This window comes from Gossypium hirsutum, chromosome A01 (assembly GCF_007990345.1).
Source record: "Gossypium hirsutum isolate 1008001.06 chromosome A01, Gossypium_hirsutum_v2.1, whole genome shotgun sequence".
NCBI classification, from domain to species: domain Eukaryota; kingdom Viridiplantae; phylum Streptophyta; class Magnoliopsida; order Malvales; family Malvaceae; genus Gossypium; species Gossypium hirsutum.
Window position 1 is genome coordinate 65,848,107 of NC_053424.1, and position 24,239 is coordinate 65,872,345.

At 37.8% G+C, this 24,239-nt stretch overlaps 1 protein-coding gene across 1 annotated transcript; it reads right to left on the minus strand.

Annotated features, from left to right (window-relative positions):
* Window positions 1-22,271: 22,271 nt before the first annotated feature.
* Window positions 22,272-24,059, minus strand: LOC107941340 (glucuronoxylan 4-O-methyltransferase 1-like). The gene has a single exon (XM_016874895.2). The coding sequence runs from the start codon at window positions 23,385-23,387 to the stop codon at window positions 22,509-22,511; it is 879 nt and encodes a 292-aa protein (XP_016730384.1). The 5' UTR covers window positions 23,388-24,059; the 3' UTR covers window positions 22,272-22,508.
* Window positions 24,060-24,239: the final 180 nt, after the last annotated feature.

The following is a 24,239-nucleotide window of genomic DNA, read 5'->3' on the forward strand; positions in this document are numbered from 1 at the left end:
TCTGTAGTAACTGGAAAGTCCCAGAAAACTGCAGACTTTAGATCGAAGGCTTCCAATCCAGAATAGCTAAAATCTTGCTCGGATCAACTCGGATATCGGAAGCTGAAACAATATGACCCAGAAAACCAACTTCTCGCAACCAGAATTCACATTTATTAAACTTTGCATACAACTGTTTATCTCGCAGAGTTTGTAGCACTATTCTTAAATGTTTGGCATGTTCAGTTTCATCTCGTGAATAAATCAATATGTCATCAATGAATACAACCACAAATTGGTCTAAATACGGTCTAAAAATTCTATTCATCAAATCCATAAAAATAGCAGGCGCATTTGTTAATCCAAAAGGCATAACTAAAAATTCATAATGCCCGTACCTCGTTCTAAAAGCAGTTTTTGGAATGTCAGTATCCTTTACTCGCAACTGGTAGTAACCCCGATCTTAAATCTATCTTGGAAAACACAGTAACACATTTCAACTGATCGAATAAGTCATCAATTCTAGGCAGAAGATATTTGTTCTTTATAGTCACTTTGTTAAGCTGGCGGTAATCAATACACATTCTCAGTGTGCCATCTTTCTTTTTCACAAACAGAACAAAAGCACCCCAAGATGAGAAACTCGGTCTAGTAAACCCTCAATCGGTCAATTCTTGCAACTGAGATTTTAATTCCTTTAATTCGGTCAGAGGCATTCTATACTGAACTATTAAAATTGAAGTAGCACCAGGTACTAATTCAATGCCAAACTCGACTTCTCGAATCGGAGGTAAACCAGGTAGTTCTTCAGGAAACACATCAGAGAATTCACAAACAACAGACACTGATTCAACTTTCTTATCATTCACTTTCAGATCTAACACATAAGCTAAGTAGGCTTCACAACCCTTCTTCACATATTTCCGTATTTTCATTGCAGATATCACAGCTGGTAGTCCATTCAGATCACTAGACTCAATTCGGATTATTTCATCATTCTCACACCTTAAATTAATGACTTTTTGTTTGCAATTCACAATAGCATCATGCAGAGTTAACCAATCCATTCCCAGAATTATGTCAAATTCATCGAAAGGTAAAAGCATTATATCAGTAGGAAAACAGATATCTCGAATCATTAACGGGAAATTCTTGCAGACTTTATCAACCATGACACTTTTGCCTAAGGGGTTCGATACTCTAATTACGAATTCAGTAGACTCTACAGGCAAAGTCTTACTATGAATTAAATTCATGCAGATAAAAGAATGCATTGATCCAGGTTCTATCAATGCAATTATAGAAGTATCATAAATAGTGAAAGTACCAGTAATCACGTCTGGAGACGAAGCTTCCTCACGAGCTCAGATAGCATAGGCTCTGGCAGGTGCTCTGGCCTCGGATCTAACAACAGCATCCCTAGTAGCTCTTTGACCACTACTTGGGTTTCTTGCATTTCTGGAAGGTCTACCTCTAGCTGGGGTGTTACTCGGTCTCAAGTTCTATACATTTTCTTGCTCAGTAGGTTCAGAACAATCTCTTACAAAATGGTCCAGAGATCCACATCGGAAATAGGCTCGGTCATTCAATCTAAAATTTCCCAGATGTTTTTTACCACAGTTGCAACAGAAGTAGTAGGAGTTCTAAAATTAGAATGCGATCTAGCTTGATCTCGATTCAAATGTCCTAAATCAGTCTTTGAACGGCTATAATCATATTATAATTTCTTTGGCACAGACTGAAATGATCTACTCGAAGATCTCTTTCTAGCATCTCTAACTTCAGAATCAACTTTTCTTTTCTCTTTACTTAATTCTTCAGCTTTACAAGCTCGCTCAACGAGCACAACCATTTCTTTAATTTCCAGAATTCCAACTAACAAACGGATAGCTTCATTTAGTCCATCTTCAAACCTTTTGCACATTATTGTTTCATTTGATACACATTCCCAGGCATACTGGCTTAATCTTACAAATTCACGTTCGTATTCAGTAACAGACATACGACCTTGTTTAAGCTTGAGAAACTCTTTTCGTTTCTGATCAATGAATCTCTGACTAATTTATTTCTTCCAGAATTCAGATTGAAAGAAATCCCATGTAACTCGTTCACTTGGGACTACAGATATTAAAGTTTTCCACCAATGATACACTGTATCTTTCAGAAGTGAGACGACACATTTTACACATTCCTCAGGATTCAGAGACATTTCATCAAACACTCGTTTGTATTTTCCAACCAGAATTCGGCTCTTTCAGCATTATCATTCGTTGTAGCTCGAAACTCTTCAGCCCCATACTTTATAATCTTATCAACTGGTGGTTTACTCAACTGTACTGGATTTACTCATGGCATATCAGGAATTTGAGAAGGAATAACCGGGGTTGGAGGTTGTTGTACAGTCAGATTGGTTCTAATATACTGAGTGAACCAATCATTCATCATCTGATAGAAGGCTTGCTTAGCCTCACTATCACGGCTACTCATAGCCGATCGTGAATCATCTTACACCGTCCCTTGCGCGGGAGCAGGCGCATTGCTTTCAACATCGTCAGCTACAGCTCTATCCAGATCCATTTGCTATATAAAAGCACATTTCAATGTCAGGAGTCACCACACTATCACAGATTCAAATATATGGCATGTATAGCTAGACTCAAATACGCTATGGTAGTCCTAGAACCGACTAAACCAGAGCTCTGATACCAACAAAATGTAACACCCTTAACTCGTAACCAACATCAGATTATGGTTACAAGGCATTACCAGACAAACAAAACATTTCGAACCAATTCAGAATCAAAAATATCATATATTATCAATACAGAAGCATTCATTGCCAATTTATTCAACAATGTGGTCTACAAGACCTAAACATACATTTAAGGAAAGATTGGAACTAAACCGAACCTATTCAAAATTTTCAGAACTTAACCAATTCTTTCAAATGGTTAAAGTCACACGCCCGTGTGATTAGGCCGTGTGTCACACATCGACACTAAACACGCCCATGTGAACCAGTACTGACTTTTTCACACGGCCAATAGGAACGCCCTTGTACTATGGCCATGTGATACTTAGCTAGCTACTGACTTTATCCCACGGTCATATGACACGCCCGTGTGTCAAAACCGTGTGATTCTTAGGAGAATACTGCTTTTCTTACACAGCCACAAGGCACGCCCGTGTCCTCTGACCGTATGGCACAATGCAGGCTTCGTTTAAGCCAATTTGCCACTTCTCTTTGGGCCAAATATACAAGCAATGATATACAACATTTATACCATACTTTCCAACCAATTCCATGCTCAAAACATGCTTCATTATAACAAAAACATATTAGCTCATAAAACACTACAGCCATACATCATTTGGTATCATTAACCAAATACCAAAACTATATACAACATTGCATTTTGCTAGCCAGCTCCTATGGCATAATATATACACATCAAAACTTATATACATAGACCTTGTAGCCTATACATGCCATACTTTAAAATATTTACACTTTCAAAAGTACCAAAATGAGATCGATAGTGTGGTGACGATCCTCGACTATCCCCAAGCCTTCAGTAGCTACGATAACAGTAAAACAGATAGTAAACACACAGAGTAAGCTATAACGAGCTTAGTAAGCCAAATACAATTAGTCTAATTACTAAAGCATTTATGTACCATTCAACCATATAGATTCATAACCATTTCATAGAATAATTCATACTTAACCATACAGCATTGTTTGCATATATGTCATGCTTCATTTCCAATTCCATACATATTTCACAGAGACAGAGTTTTTCATATTCCAAAATTTAGTACGATACAAACGTACCTACATAGGTTATACATTTCATATACTCATATTTCATACGCTATCATCAGACGGTACAGAAACGATACAGATGTTTATAACCAAGTACAATGCCGATGTCACGGACGTGGTCTTACATATAATTCAATATCGATGCCTCTGTCCTAGACAGGGTCTTACACGAAATCAGATACGATGCCAATGTTCCAGACATGGTCTTATACGTAAATCTCAATCGAGGCTTGTGTCTCAGACACGGTCTTATATGATGTCTCAGACAGATGTCAACTTTTCTTTAGTAACATACAGAGCTTTTCGGATACTATCATATTATTAGAATTTATGCAAAATCCATTTATCAGGCTCTCAAGGTCATCCAATACAGATTGTAGTTTATATGTACAAAATTTATTTCAATTAACACGTAATTGTAATTTGACTTACCTCAGACGGATTTCTGATAAAACAAGTCGTCTATTCAACTATTTTGGACTTCCCCCGATCTAAGTCTGATTTTCTTTGTTCTTGATCTAATACAATACAAATTCCACCATTCAATCATCCATTTCATTCAATTTAATCCATATACACATATTTGGGGCACTTTACATTTTAGCCCTTACATTTTCACACTTTAACAATTTAGTCAATTTTTCATAAAATCACCAATATGCAAAATTCACCAAGACTATAGCTTGGCCGAATACGAGCCCAAATAACATATTTAATTCACAATTTAGTCCTTCAACACCTCATTTTCACAAATTATCCCAATTAGCTCTATTTCATCAAAAATCCAAAGATAAAACATGATAATCATTTTCCAAGCCTTCATAATTCATCCAAGAACATCACAAAACTCATGATATCAATAATGGCATTTCATGAAATCTTTAACAGAAATAGAAATTCAGACATGGGCTTTGAAGAACACGAAGCAACGATCACAGAAACGTAAAAATTATCAAAAACAGACGAAAATTCATACCTTAATCAGGATGAGCAAAGGCCGAAACCTAAAAGGGTTTTCTCTTTTTTATTTTCTTTGATTTTCGGTTCTAATAGGTGTTTTATGAACACATGCATGAATTTTGTTTTCTTTAATTCATGCTTGTATCCTTCATTAATAAACATATAAATTACATGAGACAAGGTCATTTATGACCACTCAAAAATTCAATGGAATAATTGCCAAGTAAGGCCATATAATCCAAAGCCATGCCAATTAAACACATTGAATATTTGACATACAGATTTTATCATTTACGCGATTAAAACCTTTTTATAAAATCAAGCACAAAAACAGACAAATTAAATCACAAAAATTGCACAGATACAAATTCATTTATCACAGACATAGAAAATAATATTAAAATATTTTTCGGACTCGAATTTGTGGTCCTGAAACCACTATTTTGACTAGGGTCTAAACCGAACTGTTACAATAAACATGTCTTACATTAGCACACAAGAAATCTGAATGTTCTGGCATGAATATCCGGTTTGTTTCCTAGGGTCCCAACTTGATCTTTCTACTATCTCAATCATTAATATGCATTCTCAGTTCCCAATCTAGTAATTGATACATATCAATTCAAAGACAATTCGAATACATATATTAACAATGTGGTTGTATTATTTACATACAACTTACCTTAGGTTACAAAATGTACTCGACTAGTTGGTTTAGTCGATTTGCTTGGCTTTCTCCCGGTCTAGGTTTAGATTTGGCAATTCTTGATCTATGATAAAAAAATGCGCTCATTTAGTCACTAAACACAATTAGGCAATCTAAAATTCACATCTTAGGTAAAATGACTATTTTGCCCCTAGACCTTGGCAAAATGACCATTTTGCCCCTATGCTTGAAATTCAATTTTTTTGAATTTCTTTGTATCTTAGGCCTAGCTGACCCCTTTTTACTCTTATAGCATCACAAAATTCTCACTATTTCACACCCTTATCACCTAATTTCACAAACTTTGCAAAATGGTCCTATAAGGGTTTTCATGAGAAGTTCTTTCACAAAAGATGTCTATTACACAACTAGGACTCATTTTCTTCCATAAAAACTCAGCAAAACATCACAAAATATTTTCATGGTAAAACCCTAAACTTTCAACCATTTTGCAAAATAGACCTTTCATTATAAAGTCTATGCTTCAAGGAGTCCAAAAATGTAAAAATCATTAAGAGAAACTTTCAAAATCACTTACTTGAAAGGCTTAATATTGCTGAAATTTTTTAAGCTTTTAAAACCCCATTCTTTGCTGAAAATTTCAGTGGAAGAAGAAGATGGAAAGGGGTGATATCATCCTCTTTTCATCTATCTTTATTTTAGTAAAATTAAGTCACCTAACCCACCTAATTTTAAAATTTTTGTCTCCTCTTGACCCTATGGCCTGATATGCTCATTTAAAAAAGGTCTAATTGCTGTTTAAAAGCCCCAAATTTTAGTTCTCTAGCTAATTGACACATTTGGTTACTAAAATGTAACTTTTTCCTTTTATGCGATTTAGTCATTTCTCGCAATTGGGCTCAAAAACAATAAAATTAGCTCCCTATATTTCTCATGCACTACTATAATCATACTATAACCTTATAATAATAATAAAAATAATTTTCCCAACTTTTAATTTGTAGTTCCGAGACCACTGTTTCGACTAGGCCCTAAATCGGGCTGTTACAACATCCATCGTAGGTTTCATCCTCCCTAGGTATTTAGGGTGTAACACCCTGTACCCGTAACCTACGCCGAGGCAGAGTACGAGGCATTACTTAACGTGATCTCACGTACACAAACCATCTCGAGTCACCCAAACTCGGTCCAATTTAAATCTTTTTCAATTTCTACTTTAATCTTCTTATTATGGGCCTACGAGCCCCAAATCGACCATTGGTAACTAATCGGGACTTTACGGGGCCCTTAAACCAACTATGAAAATTTTGTCCTTAAAACAGGGCACACGCCCGTGTGGAAGGGCAACACGCCCATGTGACCAACTCGACATGGTTGTGCTGATGGCCCGTGTGACTCACACGGCTTACACACCCAAGGACACGCCCATGCCCTTTATCTGTGTGAAATTAATTTCTAATTCACACCTAGAGGGTTTTCACATGGCCAGACACACGCTCGTGTAGATGACCCGTGTCCCTCACACAGCCAAGACACGCCCGTGTGCAAAAACCTAGGTATTCTATTTCTGACGTCAGCATTCTCAAAATGACACACAACCATGGCACACGCTCGTGTACTAGGCCGTGTCCTCCACACGGCTGAGACACGCGGTCGTGTCTCTGCCCAGGTGTTTATTACCATGCATACTGACTTGAAATTTTTACGTGCAGAGGACACGCGACCAGAGTACACGCCCATGGGGCAGACAGTGTGTGACATGTGTCTACCCGTGTGGACAATATAAGGCTATTTACCAAGCCTTATTGCCACTCTTACATACCTAGTTCCATGCAAATACCAACCAATAACAAAACAATCACAATTCATACACCCAGATCAGTCACAATAGACATTCATTCAACTATGAAAATGCATCTTTTATAAAACTCAAAATGAATATTAGCCATCAATCAAGGCTTAATACAAAATGAAGGGTTTCCAGCCCAAGCCAACACATTTGTCCAATTCTCGAAGTCACAAAATAATAAAGTCTAAGCCCTATACATGCCATATCCAAAAATATAAATCCAACTCTACCGAATACTTCGGTCGATAGTGTGATTGATATCTCTGACTTCCAGTGATCTTTTGGCTAGTTAGGCTTCACTATAAGAAAAATGGAAGGAAAAGGGAGTAAGCATAAAAGCTTAGTAAGTTGCATATAAATAATTATATAGCAACAATTTATCAATAATCAACATGTTCATAACACAAAGGTGGGCATAAGTACAACTCACTCGTTACCATCCATACAAGTCACATATTATGCAATGAGCTCATATCTCATACGTACCAAATAGGTACCTGTACCCTCACCACAAGGCGATACTTTTCTTTATTAACCTAAAATCATGACTCTCACCGTTGAACCATTCGGAACACTGTCGGATATTCCATAAGCTTCAAACATGGGGTAAGTTGTCGATGCCAAGTCTCGGACATGGTTTTACACTGGCTATCATCATCGAGGCTGATGCCATGTCCCAAACACGGTCTTACACTAGCTCTCGCATATTCGTGTAGATGCTATGTCCCAGACATGGTCTTGCACTGACACATCTCGTAGCCGATGCATGTCCCAAACATGTCTTACATTGGCTTACGTCTCGAGGTCAATGCATGTCCCAGACATGACGTACACTAGCATTCGTCTTAATGTCGATTCCATGTCCCAGACATGGTCTTACACTGGCTCACATCAATGACCCAAATGTCATGGCAAGAATATTCGATTTACTTCCTAAGCTTCCAACGGGAATTCTACTATTTCAATGATCATTACACATTCTCAATTCCACAATCAAGCAATCCATGCCATATCTATTCAATGACAATTTAAACAAATATAGTAGCAATGTAATTGTATTACTTACATATAACTTAGCTCAAATTACAAAATGTATACGACTAGTCAATTTAGTTGATTTGCTTGGCTTTCCCTTGGTCTAGGTTCAGATTTGACAATTCTTGATCTATATTAGCAAAATACACTCATTTAGCCACCAAATTCAATTAGGCAAATCAAAATTCACATCTTCGGTAAAATAACCATTTTGTCCCTAGACTTTGGCAAAAATGACTATTTTACCCCAATGCTCGAAAATCGATTTTTATCAAATTTATTTGAATCTCAAGCCTAGATGAACTTTTTTTACACTTATAGCAATCCAAATTCATTATATTTCACACATTTATCAACTATTTTACAACTTGTGCAAAATAGTCCCTTTAGGTGTTTTCATGCTAACACCTTTCACAAAAGTTGTCTATTACACTACTAAGACTCATATTCTTCCATAAAAACTCAGAAAACATCACGAATCCTTTCATGGTAAAACTCCAAACCCTTAATAATTTTGCAAAATAGATCCCTCATTTGAAAGCTCATGCTTCTAGGGTCTCAAAAATGTAAAAATCATTAAGAGAAACTATCAAAATCACTTACTTGAGAGGGCTCAAAGTTGTTGAAATTTTTAAAGCTTTCAAATCCCTAAAATGGCTGATATTTTTGGCTGAGAAGAGAGAAAAGATGATAGCTTTTCCTTTTTGTTTTATTAAAAATACAACTAGTCAAAATTGGTGAACTAAGCTTCACCTAATTTTGACATTCTCTCCAATTTGTCTCCCATGGCCGGTCAAGCTATTGTCTAAGGGTCTAATTACCCTTTAAAGACCCCCAATTTTGGTTCTCTAGCTATTTAACATCTTTAGCTATCAAATTAGGACTTTTGCACTTTATGCGATTTAGTCCCTTTTTTCGCAATTGAGCTAACAAATGTTAAAGTTAACTTACCAATTTTTTCATGCTTCCTAAAAACATACTATAACATAAAAATAATAATAAAATTATTTACTCAACTCTGAATTTGTGGTCCCGAGACCACTATTTCAACTAGGCCCTAAATAGGGTTGTTACATTTCTCCTCCCTTAGGGATTTTTGTCCCCGAAAATCTTACCGGTGAATAAGTTCGGGTATTGGTCTCTCATAGTCTCCTCAGGTTCCCATGTGGCTTCCTCGACTCCAAGTATTTTCCATAAGACTTTCACAAGTGCTATACTCTTATTCCTTAACTATTTGACTTCCCGAGCCAAAATCTTGAATAGCTCTTCGCCATAAGTCATGTCCGGAAGAATTTCAACCTCTTTCGGCTCAATCACATGTGAAGAGTCTGGTCTATATCGATGTAACATGGATATATGAAACACGTAATGAATCTTTTCCAATTCTGGTGGTAAAGCCAACCGATAGGCAACCGGTCCTACCCTTTTGGTAACCTCATAGGGTCCTATGAAACGAGGACTCAACTTGCATTTTCTACCAAATCTGAAGGCTTTCCTCCACGAGGATACGTTCAAAAATACCTTATCACCGACTTTCTACTCAATTTCCTTTCATTTCAAGTCCGCATAGGATTTTTGTCTATCCGAGGCGCCCTTCAAGTAGTCACAAATCACTTTAACTTTTTCTTCAGTCTCTTTGACTAAATCAACCCCGTGAATCTGGTTCTCTCTCAATTTAGTCCAGTATAAAGGCGTTCGACACTTTCGCCCGTACAAAGCCTCATAAGGCGCCATTTTCAAAATTGTTTGATAACTGTTATTGCAGGCAAATTCAACCAATGGTAAGTATCTTTCCCAACTTCCCTGAAACTTGAGAACACAACACCACAACATATCTTCTAAAATCTGAATCACTCTTTCCGACTGTCCGTCGGTTTGCGGGTGAAATGCCGTGCTAAAGCTCAACTTGGTTCCTAATGCCTCTTGTAACTTCTTCCAAAACCTTAAGGTAAATCTCGGGTCTCAATTTGAGATAATCAACAATGGCACTCCATGAAGTCTCACAATCTCGGAAACGTATAAGTCGACTAATCTCCCAAGGGAGTAGTCGATACGTATTGTATAAAATGTGCTGACTTAGTTAGCTTATACTCATACTGCATCTTTTTTCTTCGGGGTTACTAGCAATCCTTGCCCGATAACACAAACTCCTTGCCCGATTCCAGTTGCACTAAAACTGGGGCTTTGGTCAAAAAAGCCTTTAACTTCTCGAAACTCCGTTGGTACCTTTCTGTCTATTCGAACTTGACATCTTTTTACAGTAGTCTCGTCATCGGGGTAGCTATCATAGAGAATCTATTTACAAACCGTCTATAGTACCCAGCCAAACCCAAAAAGCTTCGGACCTCTGTCACATTCCTCGGCGGTTTCCACTCTACAATGGTCGAGATCTTGCTTGGGTCAACTCTAATCCCGTCACCCGACACAATGTGTCCTAGAAACCCGACCTCATTAAGCCAAAATTCACTCTTACTGAACTTGGTGTACAATTTCTTGTCTCTCAAGGTTTGAGCACAACTCTTAGATGCTCCGCGTGCTCGCTCTCATCAAGCGAATAAATCAGTATGTCATCGATAAAGACGATGACAAACTTATCAAATATGGCCTAAAAATGCGGTTCATCAGATCCATAAAAACTGCCAGGGCATTAGTCAACCCAAAAGGCAAAATGAGGAACTCATAATGCCCGTATCTTGTCCAAAACGGAGTCTTCGGCACATCTTGCTCTTTAACCCTTAGCTGATAGTAGCCAGACCTCAAATTGATCTTGAAAAATACAGTGGCCCCCTTTAACTGATCAAACAGATCATCGATCCTTGGAAAAGGATATTTATTCTTCACTGTTACCTTGTTGAGCTGCCTATAGTCGATGTATAAACTCATTGATCCATCTTTCTTCTTCACAAAGAGTACCGGAGCACCCTACGGGGAAAAGCTCGGTCTTGCGAAGCCCTGGGGTGAGTCGAGTTGTATTAGTGATTGCCCGATCGTCGAAAAGAAGTTACGTTAGGTTTAGTTGAGTTGAAGGAATGGTCGAAGTAGAAAGAGGGGTACGAACGAAATGGTAGGAATAAAATGGTATGAACGAAGGGATATGAACGAATTGGTCGATTTAGGTTCGATTTGGTAAAGAATAAATGGGTTTAAAAGAAATATGGGTTGAACAAAAAGTGCAAACAAGAACCAATACCGATATGGTATCGACCTGTTGTTTATAGGCCCTTTGAGTTCGGTTTAGGTTTGGTAAAGGAAACCTCGACCCACTATCTATCAAGATAGGAACCTCAGTATGTTCGAACGCCACACTACGGGTAGTGATAAGTTCGGGTTCGACAAAGAAAATGGTTGACGCAGCTAGATCGCTAGGCAAGTTAATCGAATCTTTGAACGAAATGGAGAAAAAGTTACCTCACAATTTTGGCAGCATAACATTAACAAAGAGTCAAAAAGTCCTTTTACAATGAAAATGATCAACTATTTATACTAGTAGCCTATGCTAGTTGAATAGTCAAGTTCATAAGCTTAACAACTAAGCAATGTAACTAATACAGGCTATGAAAATTCTAGAAATGATCTTTCAATGTGCATGTCCATGTTCAACCGAATGGGAGGTGGATGGAAGACTTCATGGCTAAGCATTGATGCACTTGGATTAATGGTCTTCATGCATGCTTGGGTAGATTCGGCCAACACTTTAATTAAAGCATTAAATTCATGTGGTTTCATCCAAAGGTGATGTCTTAAATGGGCTTCATGAAGAGACAAAATAGGTGTGAACATAGGAGCATGAATAGCCTTTGAGGTGTGAACACAAGTAGTCGAATGGTTGCATGTGTGAACTCCTAGTGTGAATGCTTTGATGTTAACATGGGGAAGAGATTCAACCACTTTAGAAAATTGAAGGCTAAAGTGACTCTTGGCCGAATGGTTGCTTTGGAGAGTCCAAAAATCATCACTCCAACTTAATTCATCCATGCATCTTGCCGTCCAAGGAGTGATGTACCTGCAATCAAGCATTAATCACCAATGTGAACACATTAAGGTGGCAGCAAATATGAACATAGTAAGCACATTCATAAATTCGGCTAACACAATAAATAATTGTAGTAATTTGGACACATTAAATCCTAGTTCAACCAAGACATATTAATAACATGTAATAACCTAATTAAATTTGGCACACCTATTTAAAATGTCCAGAATTAAACAAATTAATTATTTAAATAAATATGTTCAAATTTATTTAATGCATCAATCTTATTTAATAGCTAGGGACGAATAGACTTATTGAGCTCGATATAGGTGCATGAGCTAGTGATGAGCTGGGGGTAAGCTCGTGAGCTAAATCCGAGCTAGGTTTGGACTCGTAAGCTGGACCCGAGCTGGGGAGCTGGACATGAGCTGAATCTGAACTAGTAGCAAGTTGCGAGGTGAACTGGAAGGGTTAATATAAGCTTCCTCACTGCGGCTGGGCTGAGTTTCATCCCAAATTCGAGCTACAAGAGCTGAAATAGAATCTTTGAAAGCCTTAGCTCGAGCTCGGGTGATAGGGCCTTGTGGTAGCGTCGGATGATCTTTACTCGAACTAGCTGAACTGTTGGGCGCACTCGTATCACCCGACACAATGTGTCCTAGAAACCCGACCTCATTAAGCCAAAATTCACTCTTACTGAACTTGGCGTACAATTTCTTGTCTCTCAAGGTTTGAGCACAACTCTTAGATGCTCCGCGTGCTCACTCTCATCACGCGAATAAATTAGTATGTCATCGATAAAGACGACGACAAACTTATCAGATATGGCCTAAAAATGTAGTTCATCAGATCCATAAAAACCGCCGGGGCATTAGTCAACCCAAAAGGCAAAACGAGAAACTCATAATGCCCGTATCTTGTCCAAAACGCAGTCTTCGGCACATCTTGCTCTTTAACCCTTAGCTGATAGTAGCCAGACCTCAAATTGATCTTGAAAAATACAGTGGCCCCCTTTAACTGATCAAACAGATCATCGATCCTTGGAAAAATATATTTATTCTTCACTGTTACCTTGTTGAGCTGCCTATAGTCGATACATAAACTCATCAATCCATCTTTCTTCTTTACAAAGAGTACCGGAGCACCCTACGGGGAAAAGCTCGGTCTCGCGAAGCCCTTGTCCGTTAACTCTTGCAACTGTGCTTTCAACTCCTTCAATTCCATTGGAGTCATCCTATACGGAGCAATTGAGATAAGTGCCATTCTAGGGACCAACTTAATTCCAAACTCAACTTCCCTCACTGGAGGTAATCAAGGTAATTCCTCTGGAAATACATCTGTAAACTCATGAGCCACTGGTACTGATTCAATCTTTAACTCAGAGAATTGAGTATTCAGCAGAAAAGCTAAGTAGGACTCATATCCTTTTCTCAAATACTTTTCAACAGTCAATGATGATATTATTACAGGTAGGTTATCTGACTCACTTGACCCAACCCGAAGAACATTCCCGTCTTCACATTTCAACTTAATTATTTTCCTCCCACAGTCCACTACAACACTATGAGAAGTCAACCAATCCATCTCAAGAATTACATCAAACTCATTAAACGACAATAACATCAAGTTAGCCGGAAAATAATGACCTCTGATTGTCAAAGGACAATTCTTACACACTTGGTCCACTAGTACATATCTGCCTAAAGGGTTAGACACTTTGATCACAAACTCAGTGGAATCTACTAGCATGCTCATACGAGGTACCAATTCTATACAAATATAAAAGTGGGTAGATCTTGGGTCAATTAATGTAACAACAGATATATCATGGATAGAAAAAGTACCTATGATCACATCAGGAGACTCTGCCTCTTTGCAGGCACGAATAGCATAGGTCCTTGCAGGCGCTCTACCCTCAGACCTCACCACAGCATCTTTTGCCGCACTTCTACTGCTAGCTCCACTCTCGGGGTTTTTTTGCGGTCTAACCCTTAACGGAGCACTACTTGCCTTCACTTCTTGCTTCTTTTCTCTCTCTTCTATCTCAGGATAATCATAGATAAAGTGGTCTAATGATCCAGACTTGAATCATCCCCTCTCGTTTCATCGGCACTCACCAAAATGACACCTACATCATTACGAACATTCTGGCCTATTTGGCCAAGCACTACTGAGCTTGCGACAGAAGTGGTCTGGTCTCTCGAAGTTGTGTTCTGTCGGTTCTTGTTTCTATTTGAAAACCCCACCGAAGCATTCGATCAGGTAGTGAATTCCTTCGATCTCTTAGATGAGGACTGATGTGATTTCCCCATCTGTCTCTTCTTTGAGTCTTGAGACTCCAAAGTTGCTTTTTGTCTTTCTTTAATCAACTCTTCTACTTTAAAGGCTTCTCAACAAGTGCTACAAATTCTCGTAGCTCTAAGATGCCAACAAACACTCGGATGTCTTCATTAAGCCCATCCTCAAATCTCTTACACATAGTAGCCTCTGTAGAGGCGTACTCTCGCGCATATTTACTGAGCCTTACAAATTCATGCTCATATCCTGTCACTAACATTCGGCCTTGCTTTAGCTCTAAGAATTCCTTTATCTTTTGGTCTATAAACCGCTGAATAATAAACTTCTTTTGGAACTCTTCCTAGAAGAATTCTTAAGTTACCCTTTCTCTCGGTATCACAGACACGAGAGTGTTCCACCATTGGTAGGCTGAATCTTTCAAGAGCAACACTACGCACTTCACGTACTCCTCAGGCGTGAATGACAATTCATCAAATACCCTGATGGCATTTTCTAGCCAAAACTCTGCTTTTCTAGGTCATCATCTATAGTAGCCCAAAATTCTTCGGCCCTTTATTTTCGAATCTTATCCACTGGAGGTTTCTCCCTCCTAATCATGTTCGTGCCTTGCGGAGCTACCGGGGCATACTGAGGAATCAGAGGAGGTGGGGGAGGTGGAATGTTTGGATTCGCACGAACAAACTCCGTGTACCAAGCGTCTATCATTCGGAGGTAGACTTCTCTAGCCCCTCACCTTGGCCCATAGTCACGGGCTCACTCTCAACTAGCGCGATCCCTTCGGCGAGAGCCGGCGTGTTACTCTCTACGTCATCTGCCGTAGCTCTATCAAGTTCCATTTATTATATAAAAACATAATTTATAATCATCAGGAACCGTCACACTATCAATATACAACTATGGCATGTATAGCTAGACTCATACTCTCGTTAGGTTAGTCCTAAAACTAACTAAACTATAGCTCTGATACCATTAAATGTAACACCCTGTACCCGTAACCCATGCCGGGGCAGAGTAGGCATTACCTAATGTGATCTCATGTACAAAAACCATCTCGAGTCACCCAGACTCGATCCAATTTAATTTTTTTTCAATTTCTACTTTAATCTTCTTATTATGGGCCTACGAGCCCCAAATTGACCATTGGTAACTAATCGGGACTTTATCGGGTCCTTAAACCAACTATGAAAATTTTGTCCTTAAAAAAGGGCACACGCCCATGTAGAAGGGCAACACATCCGTGTGACCAACTCGACATGCTCGTGCTGATGGCCCGTGTGACTCACACGGCCTACACACCTAGGGACACGCCCGTGTCCTTTACCCATGTGAAATTAATTTCTAATTCACACCTACAGGGGTTTTCACACGGCCAGACACACGACTGTGTAGATGACCCGTGTCCCTCACACGGCCAGGATACGCCTGTGTGTTAGCCCGTGTGCAAAAACCTGGGTATTCTATTTTTGACGTCAGTGTTCTCAAAATGACACACGGCCATGGCACACACTCGTGTACTAGGCCGTGTCCTCTACACGGCTGAGACACACGGCCGTGTCTCTACCTGTGTGTTTATTACCATGCATACTGACTCGAAATTTTTATGTGCAGGGGACACACGGCCGGACTACATGCCCATGTGTCTACCCGTGTGGACAATATAAGTCTATCTACCAAGCCTCATTGTCACCCTTACATACCTAGTTCTATGCAAATACCAACCAATACCAAAACAAGCACAATTCATACACCCAGATCAATTACAATAGACGTTCATTCAACTATGAAAATGCATCTTTTATAAAACTCAAAATGAATATTAGCCATCAATCAAGGCTTAATACAAAATGAAGGGTTTCCAGCCCAAGCCAACATATTTGGCCAATTCTCAAAGTCACAAAATAATAAAGTCTAAGCCCTATACATGCCATATCCAAAAATATAAATCCAACTATACTGAATGCTTCAGTCGATAGTGTGATCGATATCTCTGACTCCTGGTGATCCTTTGGCTAGTTAAGCGTCACTATAAGAAAAATGGAAAGAAAAGGGAGTAAGCATAAAAGCTTAGTAAGTTTCACTTAAATAATTATACAGTAACAATTTATCAATAATCAACATGTTCATAACACAAAGGTGGGCATAAGCACAACTCACTCGTTACCATCTATACAAGTCACATATTATGCAATGAGCTCATATCTCATACGTACCAAATAGGTACCTGTACCACGCACCACAAGGTTATACTTTTCTTCATTAACCTAAAATCATGACTCTCGCCGTTGAACCATTCGGAACACTATCGGATATTCCATAAGCTTCAAACACGGGGTAAGTTGTTGATGCCATATCCCAGACATGGTCTTACACTGGCTATCATCATCGAGGCCAATGCCATGTCCCAGACATGGTCTTACACTAGCTCTTGCATATCCGTGCCGATGCCATGTCCCAAACATGGTCTTACACTGACACATCTCGTAGCCGATGCATGTCCCAAACATGTCTTACACTGGCTTACGTCTCGAGGCCGATGCATGTCCCAGACATGTCTTACACTAGCACTCGTCTCAATGTCGATGCCATGTCCCAGACATGGTCTTACACTGGCTCACACCAATGACCCAAATGTCATGGCAAGAATATCCGATTTACTTCCTAAGCTTCCAACAGGAATTCTACTATCTCAATGATCATTACACATTCTCAATTTCACAATCAAGCAATTCATGTCATATCTATTCAATGGCAATTTAAACACATATAGTAGCAATGTAGTTGTATTACTTACATACAACTTAGCTCAGATTACAAAACGTATACGGCTAGTCGGTTTAGTCGATTTGCTTGGCTTTCCCCCGGTCTAGGTTCGAATTTGACAATTCTTGATCTATATTAGCAAAATACACTCATTTAGTCACTAAATTCAATTAGGCAAATCAAAATTCACATCTTCGATAAAATAATCATTTTGCCCCTAGACTTTGGCAAAAATAACTATTTTACCCTAATGCTCGAAAATCGATTTTTATCAAATTTCTTTGAATCTCAAGCCTAGATGAACTTTTTTTACACTTATAGCAATCCAAATTCATTATATTTCACACATTTATCAACTATTTTACAACTTGTGCAAAATAGTCCCTTTAGGTGTTTTCATGCTAACACCTTTCACAAAAGTTGTCTATTACACTACTAAGACTCATATTCTTCCATAAAAACTCAGAAAACATCATGAATCCTTTCATGGTAAAACTCCAAACCCTTAACCATTTTGCAAAATAGACCCCTCATTTGAAAGCTCATGCTTCTAGGGTCTCAAAAATGTAAAAATCATTAAGAGAAACTATCAAAATCACTTACTTGAGAGGGCTCAAAGTTGCTGAAATTTTTGAAGCTTTCAAATCCCTACAATGGCTGATATTTTTGGCTAAGAAGAGAGAAAATATGATAGCTTTCCCTTTTTGTTTTATTAAAAATACAACTAGTCAAAATTGGTGAACTAAGCTTCACCTAATTTTGACATTCTCTCCAATTTGTCTCCCATGGCCGGTCAAGCTATTTTCTAAGGGTATAATTACCTTTAAAGACCCCCAATTTTGGTTCTCTATCTATTTAACATCTTTAGCTATCAAATTAGGACTTTTGCACTTTATGCGATTTAGTCTTTTTTTGGCAATTGAGCTCACAAACGTTAGAGTTAACTTACCAAATTTTTCATGCTTCCTAAAAACATACCATAACATCAAAATAATAATAAAATTATTTATTCAACTCTGAATTTGTGGTCCCAAGACCACTATTTCGACTAGGCCTAAATCGAGCTATTAAATACGGAGTTTAGTTCATAATGTAAAAGGAAAACATCTCAAATTTATAAAAAAACAACAAGACATAAAAAAACCTAAATAAAATTCGAAAGAAATTAGAATTGAGATCTTCAATCTTGAAGTAGATCTGCTTTCGAGATGATTCCAACGGCTTTCTTAGAGTAATTTCTGCTTTCTACTCCGTGTATGTGCTTAGGTATTCTTCTAATGTGTTTATATAGATTTTAGAATGCTCAGAAACCCTAAAAATTGGCTTTTTCCGCGTGTTTGGGAAACAAGGAGCGATATCGACACCGGTTGCCACATGGGCATGTGGCTGGCCCGTGTGGCTTACACGGGCATGTGCTCAGCCCGTGTGGAAATGTTCTTGGCTATGTGGATCTTTAAATCGGCCCATTTTCTGCTCCTTTTGTTCCCCTATTCTTTCCTAAGTATAAAACATAAAATTAAAGGATTAAGAGCATCAAATTCACTAAATTGAATAATAACTCATCCAAAAACATGCTAAGCATGGGACTAAAATGTGTTACTTTTATGGTTTATCAAGCCGGGTAAGAGAAATTTGCAAATGAGATTAACACCAAAGGTGATGTGCGCCAAGTTTGTTTAAGTTACTGTGTTGATCATGTTGTAAGTATTCAAGATAGGATACAAGGTGATTTAGTTAGAAGTCAATTGGATTGAGTAATGGAGTAACTAAAATATTTGACCTTCACTTATGTTCTTCCCAGAGGTTGTAAGCCATTATAGGATAATTCTGAAAGAAAGTGACACGTGTCAAGTTCTAAAGGGGACTCAAGCTATATATATAATTGTATTTAGGAGGAGTATGGGGGATGTAACGCCCCAAAATTTTAGTGGTCATGGTTGTTAGATTCTATTGTTAGTAAGCATTTGTTTTAGTGGTTAGAGGCTCTAGTTATGTGTTAGGGTCTTGGGTTCAAATCTCAATTCAATCATGTTTCTTCCTAGGCCTATCTGGTTTTAAAATAAAATACTTTTTTGTTGTCAAAATAATTTTAGAATTAATTTTAAATGAGTTTGTTTTAAAATATATATAATAATAAAATCAAGTAGTTAAATTAAAATGTTTTATCTTTTGGGTTTGTTTTGAAATAAATAAAACAATGTATTTAATTTATGTTGTGCTTATCCATTCTTTTTTTTAATTAATTCTATCTTATTTTTGTTTTTTTAATTTCGTAAAAAAACCAAAACCCACGTTCCCACTTCTGTTATTTCCCTAACCTACGCCACAAATTTTAATTCCAAAATTTTGTTTTTCTTATTTTCATCTTTTCGTCTGTTCTTTAGATTTTGTTTTAAGAATTTTCTTTAAATGTTGGGCTGTTGGTTTTTTTTCGATGCCACATGGTCATATGGTAGGTTGTAAGCGACACACGGTTGTGTGATAGATCGTGTGCGACACACAGTCATGTGACAGGCCGTGTGCGACACACAGTCGTGTGACAGACCGTGTGCTGGACAGTGTTGACACACAGTCTGGGTTATTTTGGGCCGTGTGGACCACACAGGCGTATGGGCCCAAAGTAAAAAATTTCTCCCTAGGGCCGGACACGTCGTCCCAATTGACTGTGGGCTTTCCGTAAGGTCGGTATGAGACTAAGAATATTATAAGAAATGAAATTTGGACATCTGTTGGTACAAATTCTACTATCCGTAAGAATAATGAATACGCATAATAAGTATGTCGTTTGTATCTGTTATGTTGTGCATGTAAAGCTATGTCATTTTTAATTTCTACTCTAAATATGTATGATATTTTCTGTACTTTGTATCTGCATCTAGGTTGGGTTGTAAGTAACATGTAGAGGAAGTGATTCTATAAAAGGCAGTAAATTGCCTAATGATCTGGCAGCTCAGCTGCAACTATTTTGTAAAGTGTCCTGTAGACACTAAATGGTGTGTAGGGATAGATGGGTGTTTATAACCATATGGTGTGTTAGAATGGACGGAGTTGGTGTGTTGCGGCTAGGGGTAGGCTTATGTGTTGTATCTGCTCTGCTCTGCTATAAATCTGTTTCTGATAGATCTGTCTAATATGTATTTTACTATGTTAAGTTTATCGTTATACACTGAGTTTCAAAACTCACTCTCAGTTTAACTAATATTTTCAGGTAATCCTCAGACTTAGGCGGGTCGGTGCGATGGGAGCTCGGTTACATTTGTAATTCATTTCTTTAACTATTTCAGATTGGTTTAAGTGTTTTGGAAAATTTGGACTGCTTGGACATTTTGGGACTATCTCGGTTTTGAATTTTATTATGGATTTTTGCATGATATTGATAAAATGATTATTTTCCTGCAATCAACTATTTTCAAGGAAACAAACTTGGTTTTCCAAAATATAACAATCTAAGAATTTCCGTTGCAAAGTATTCGATTTATTTAGAAAATGTAAACAAACAAAGTTTTTAATTAAATAATTATGTCAAACATGTTTTCTAATAAAATAGGATTTTAAGAACAAAAGTTCACGATGTTTTCAAATAAATGAAAGTGGGTCTTAAAACTGTTTTACGTAGCATCTCCAAATCTAACTATAACGTCCAAACCGATTTAGGGTATTACAGGGGAAGTTAACTTCTCCATTTTTTTAAAAGTATTACTATCTAATTCTTAAGGAATTGCAAGCATTTCTACCTTCCTCAAGCTGAAAGTTGTGATTCGGGGTTGTTATGAGGAGGTGTTTCGTGTCTGGGTAAGTTTTATGACTCTACATGTTATGTTACAAAATACTAAGTCTGTAAGAGTGCATGAATAGTAAGATGAAGAAGTAAAGATTTGCATGAGGTTATCTGGGTTTGATATGATGGTAAAGGTCATACGAATGAGTTTTAATGGTGGCCGTTGCAGTTTCATGTTGAACGTTGAATCTAGAGTTCAAGTTGCTATTCATGGGTGTCAGGTGAGTCTCTAAATTGGCTCTTGTGTGGTACTATTCATACCTTGATGTTTATGGAACAAATCAAAAGGTGATGCCGAGATCATGAAGGGTATAATAGGTAAGGTAAATGATTCCTAAAATATATCTATGATTGAGTGAATATTGTTAAGAATAATTTGTAAATCTGGTACAGAGTCTGATAGGTTCAAGCATGTGTTGAATGATGCATGAGTAATGTAAGGTGAAGCATGGTTATATCTAAATGTTGAAATGCATGTTATGAGATGTGTGTTATATTGGCTACTTATTGTGGATTAAGAAGATTGAGTTTAGTATGTTTCAGTGTATGAAGTGTCTGCGAATAAATATGTTTGAAACCGAGCTCCAGCATTTGTTGCGGATTCGAAAATACATGTGACACAAATTTAGCTTGTATTGGTAATTTGTTGCCGTTTCAAAAGTTTAGTCTAGATTAGTAACCTTGCATGTATATTAAGTCATGAAAATGACGCCTTCTGAAAAGAAACTAAAGGGAAATGATTACCCAATTGGGTTCTCTATGTCTCAGAAGGATGATGGGCAAACCTCACATAACATGAGTTTAAACAAATCCATATCGTAAGCACGTCAGGAAAGAAAAGCCTTTGTGGTGAACTTTGAAAGGAAAGCTTTTGTAAAAATTTTGAAATTTTGAAAGGAAAGCAAATCCCAGTTAAACGCAAAATATTTAACACCGTCGTTGATTGTTTTTATTCAAGGAATGAGTAAGTATTTCTATTTTCCAAAGGGATAAATTTACCAAAATTTGAAATTTGTAGGGATTTAATGGTATTTATACCAAATGAAAATGTATGTATAGCATATATAAAGAGATTTCAAAGAAATTATGAAGCAACCCCCAGGAATAAATAAATAATGACTGGATTGCTGAAGATGCAGTTAGAAATTAACTACGGAATACGAAACTGATTCTTTATTATAAATTCTGCAGTTCTATATTTGAGTTCAAAGAAATGCATGCACAGCAATTTGCCAATGCAATAGTGCTACGCTTTCCTATTTTGCTTTGATCAAACAAAACAAAAGAACAAAAAAATAGGATAATTCCCCCGTGAAACAGCATCAATCAACAATATAACAAAGAATTGATGAAGGGAAAATGGTAGGCAAGAAATTTGTAAGATCACTCAGGGCAAAAGGGTCTTTCCAAGCTATCCTTATGGCTAGGGATTCTGAAGTGTCTAAGCCTTCCTTCTTGCTTTTTCATGTACCCTTGGCATAAAAATGCCATGGAGAACTTATCTTCGACCACCCTATTCACATCATGCACGAACACATCAGTCTCTCCTTTCTCTTTATTCCTTGCCATCATACCCGCGGTGTATATGGCGGTCATCCTCCCCGGAGCGTCCTCGTAGTATCCGGTCGGTGCATCTACCATTATCAAGTCCCATTTCATCTCATAAACTTCACTTGGCAAACCTTTCAATGCAAGTTGGCACATTGAGTATTTAGGGTCAGCAATTGCTGTGCATTCAGGTCCTCTGCCCACGTCCATGAGATTCTCAGCTTGGTTTACCTTGCTATCATACGTCACATGGTAGGACTCCAACATGGGAAACCGACGTCGGATTTGCTCAATCCAAGCCTCATCTTCTTCAAGGAAAACTGTTCGCCCACCGTAGTTGAGGGAACTCCACATAAGGCTGTCATGGCCTAGGCCAAATACTAGGAAATTGCATGGTGACTTCTTCTCTAGAATTTTGGCAGTGACAGAGATTTCTTTCAGTGTTTGCTGCGGAGTGATACTCGAAGTTGCGTAGTGAATGAGAGCTTGGGCTAGAGAGCGTGGAATCTTGTCACAAGATGGCGAGCAATTTGCTCCACTTTTGCTTTCTTTAACACCATTAGAGGTTTTAGCTGCGGCAAATGTTTGTAAATTCGATGTATCATCTTGGGAAGATGATATACTTGATCTTAACACAAAAAGGAGGAGAAAAGCAAAGAAAACTCCTAAAAGGAGGACCTTAAAATTGAGGGCTTGACTGCCTTTAGGCCTCATGTTGGTCTGCAAGAAATGGTTTTTTTCCTTGATGCAGAGTATTGGTTATTATATTTGTGAGAGGTCTTGAGCTGCAAATACATAAAAATGGGTGAAACATACTATGATATGATATGGTTTCCATTATGCTTGGAAACAAAGGGAAGAAACGTCAGATACTTGATGAAGACAAAACATCTGCAAGGATTGTGGGTGAAGCAAGCAAGCAATATTGCGGTTGGCACATCTACTAGTTTGGTGGATTCATTTTTTGTGTGGGAACTGCAGTTTTAAAAAATAATAATAAAAAGATTTCATGGATTTGACCCAATTTGTTGGTTTGTAAGGTTATTAATTTTAAGGTCCAACAGCAAGGGATGATTTGGGAAGCCTTAGTTTTCAGAATTTGCTGGCTGAATGATGTTTCAAACAATAACAAGTTATTCATTGTGACTGAAAACGTTTTCTATTTTGGTTGTTGGTTGGTGATAAGGCGATGGAAGCGTTCATGGTCCACCTAATCCCATCTCCAACCAACCCCATTACAACAGTGCATTGGTGAGTGTTATATGCTGCTCTGCTTCAAACATTCATCTATATCTTTACCAAACAACGGGGGCTGTGAACAAAAACCCTAGGGAGATCAATTTCGGTAAATTGCTTCCTCTTAAATGTTTCTATCAAATCTTCATTGATACTTCATTCTTCAATTTAATTCTGATTGAAGGTAATATATACAAATTTTATCTTCCAAATATAATAAGTTTATTATTATATCAATCAAATTCACAAATACTGTCCTCCTTAGATTAAATTGCGCTTTAAGAAAATTAAAGAGGTGATTTTTTCTAAAGGTAGATGATACGATTGAGT

What these genes read in the sequence shown, in the direction of transcription:
- LOC107941340 (XM_016874895.2), bottom strand. Translation starts at nt 23,387, where the DNA reads ATGAGGCCTAAAGGCAGTCAAGCCCTCAATTTTAAGGTCCTCCTTTTA.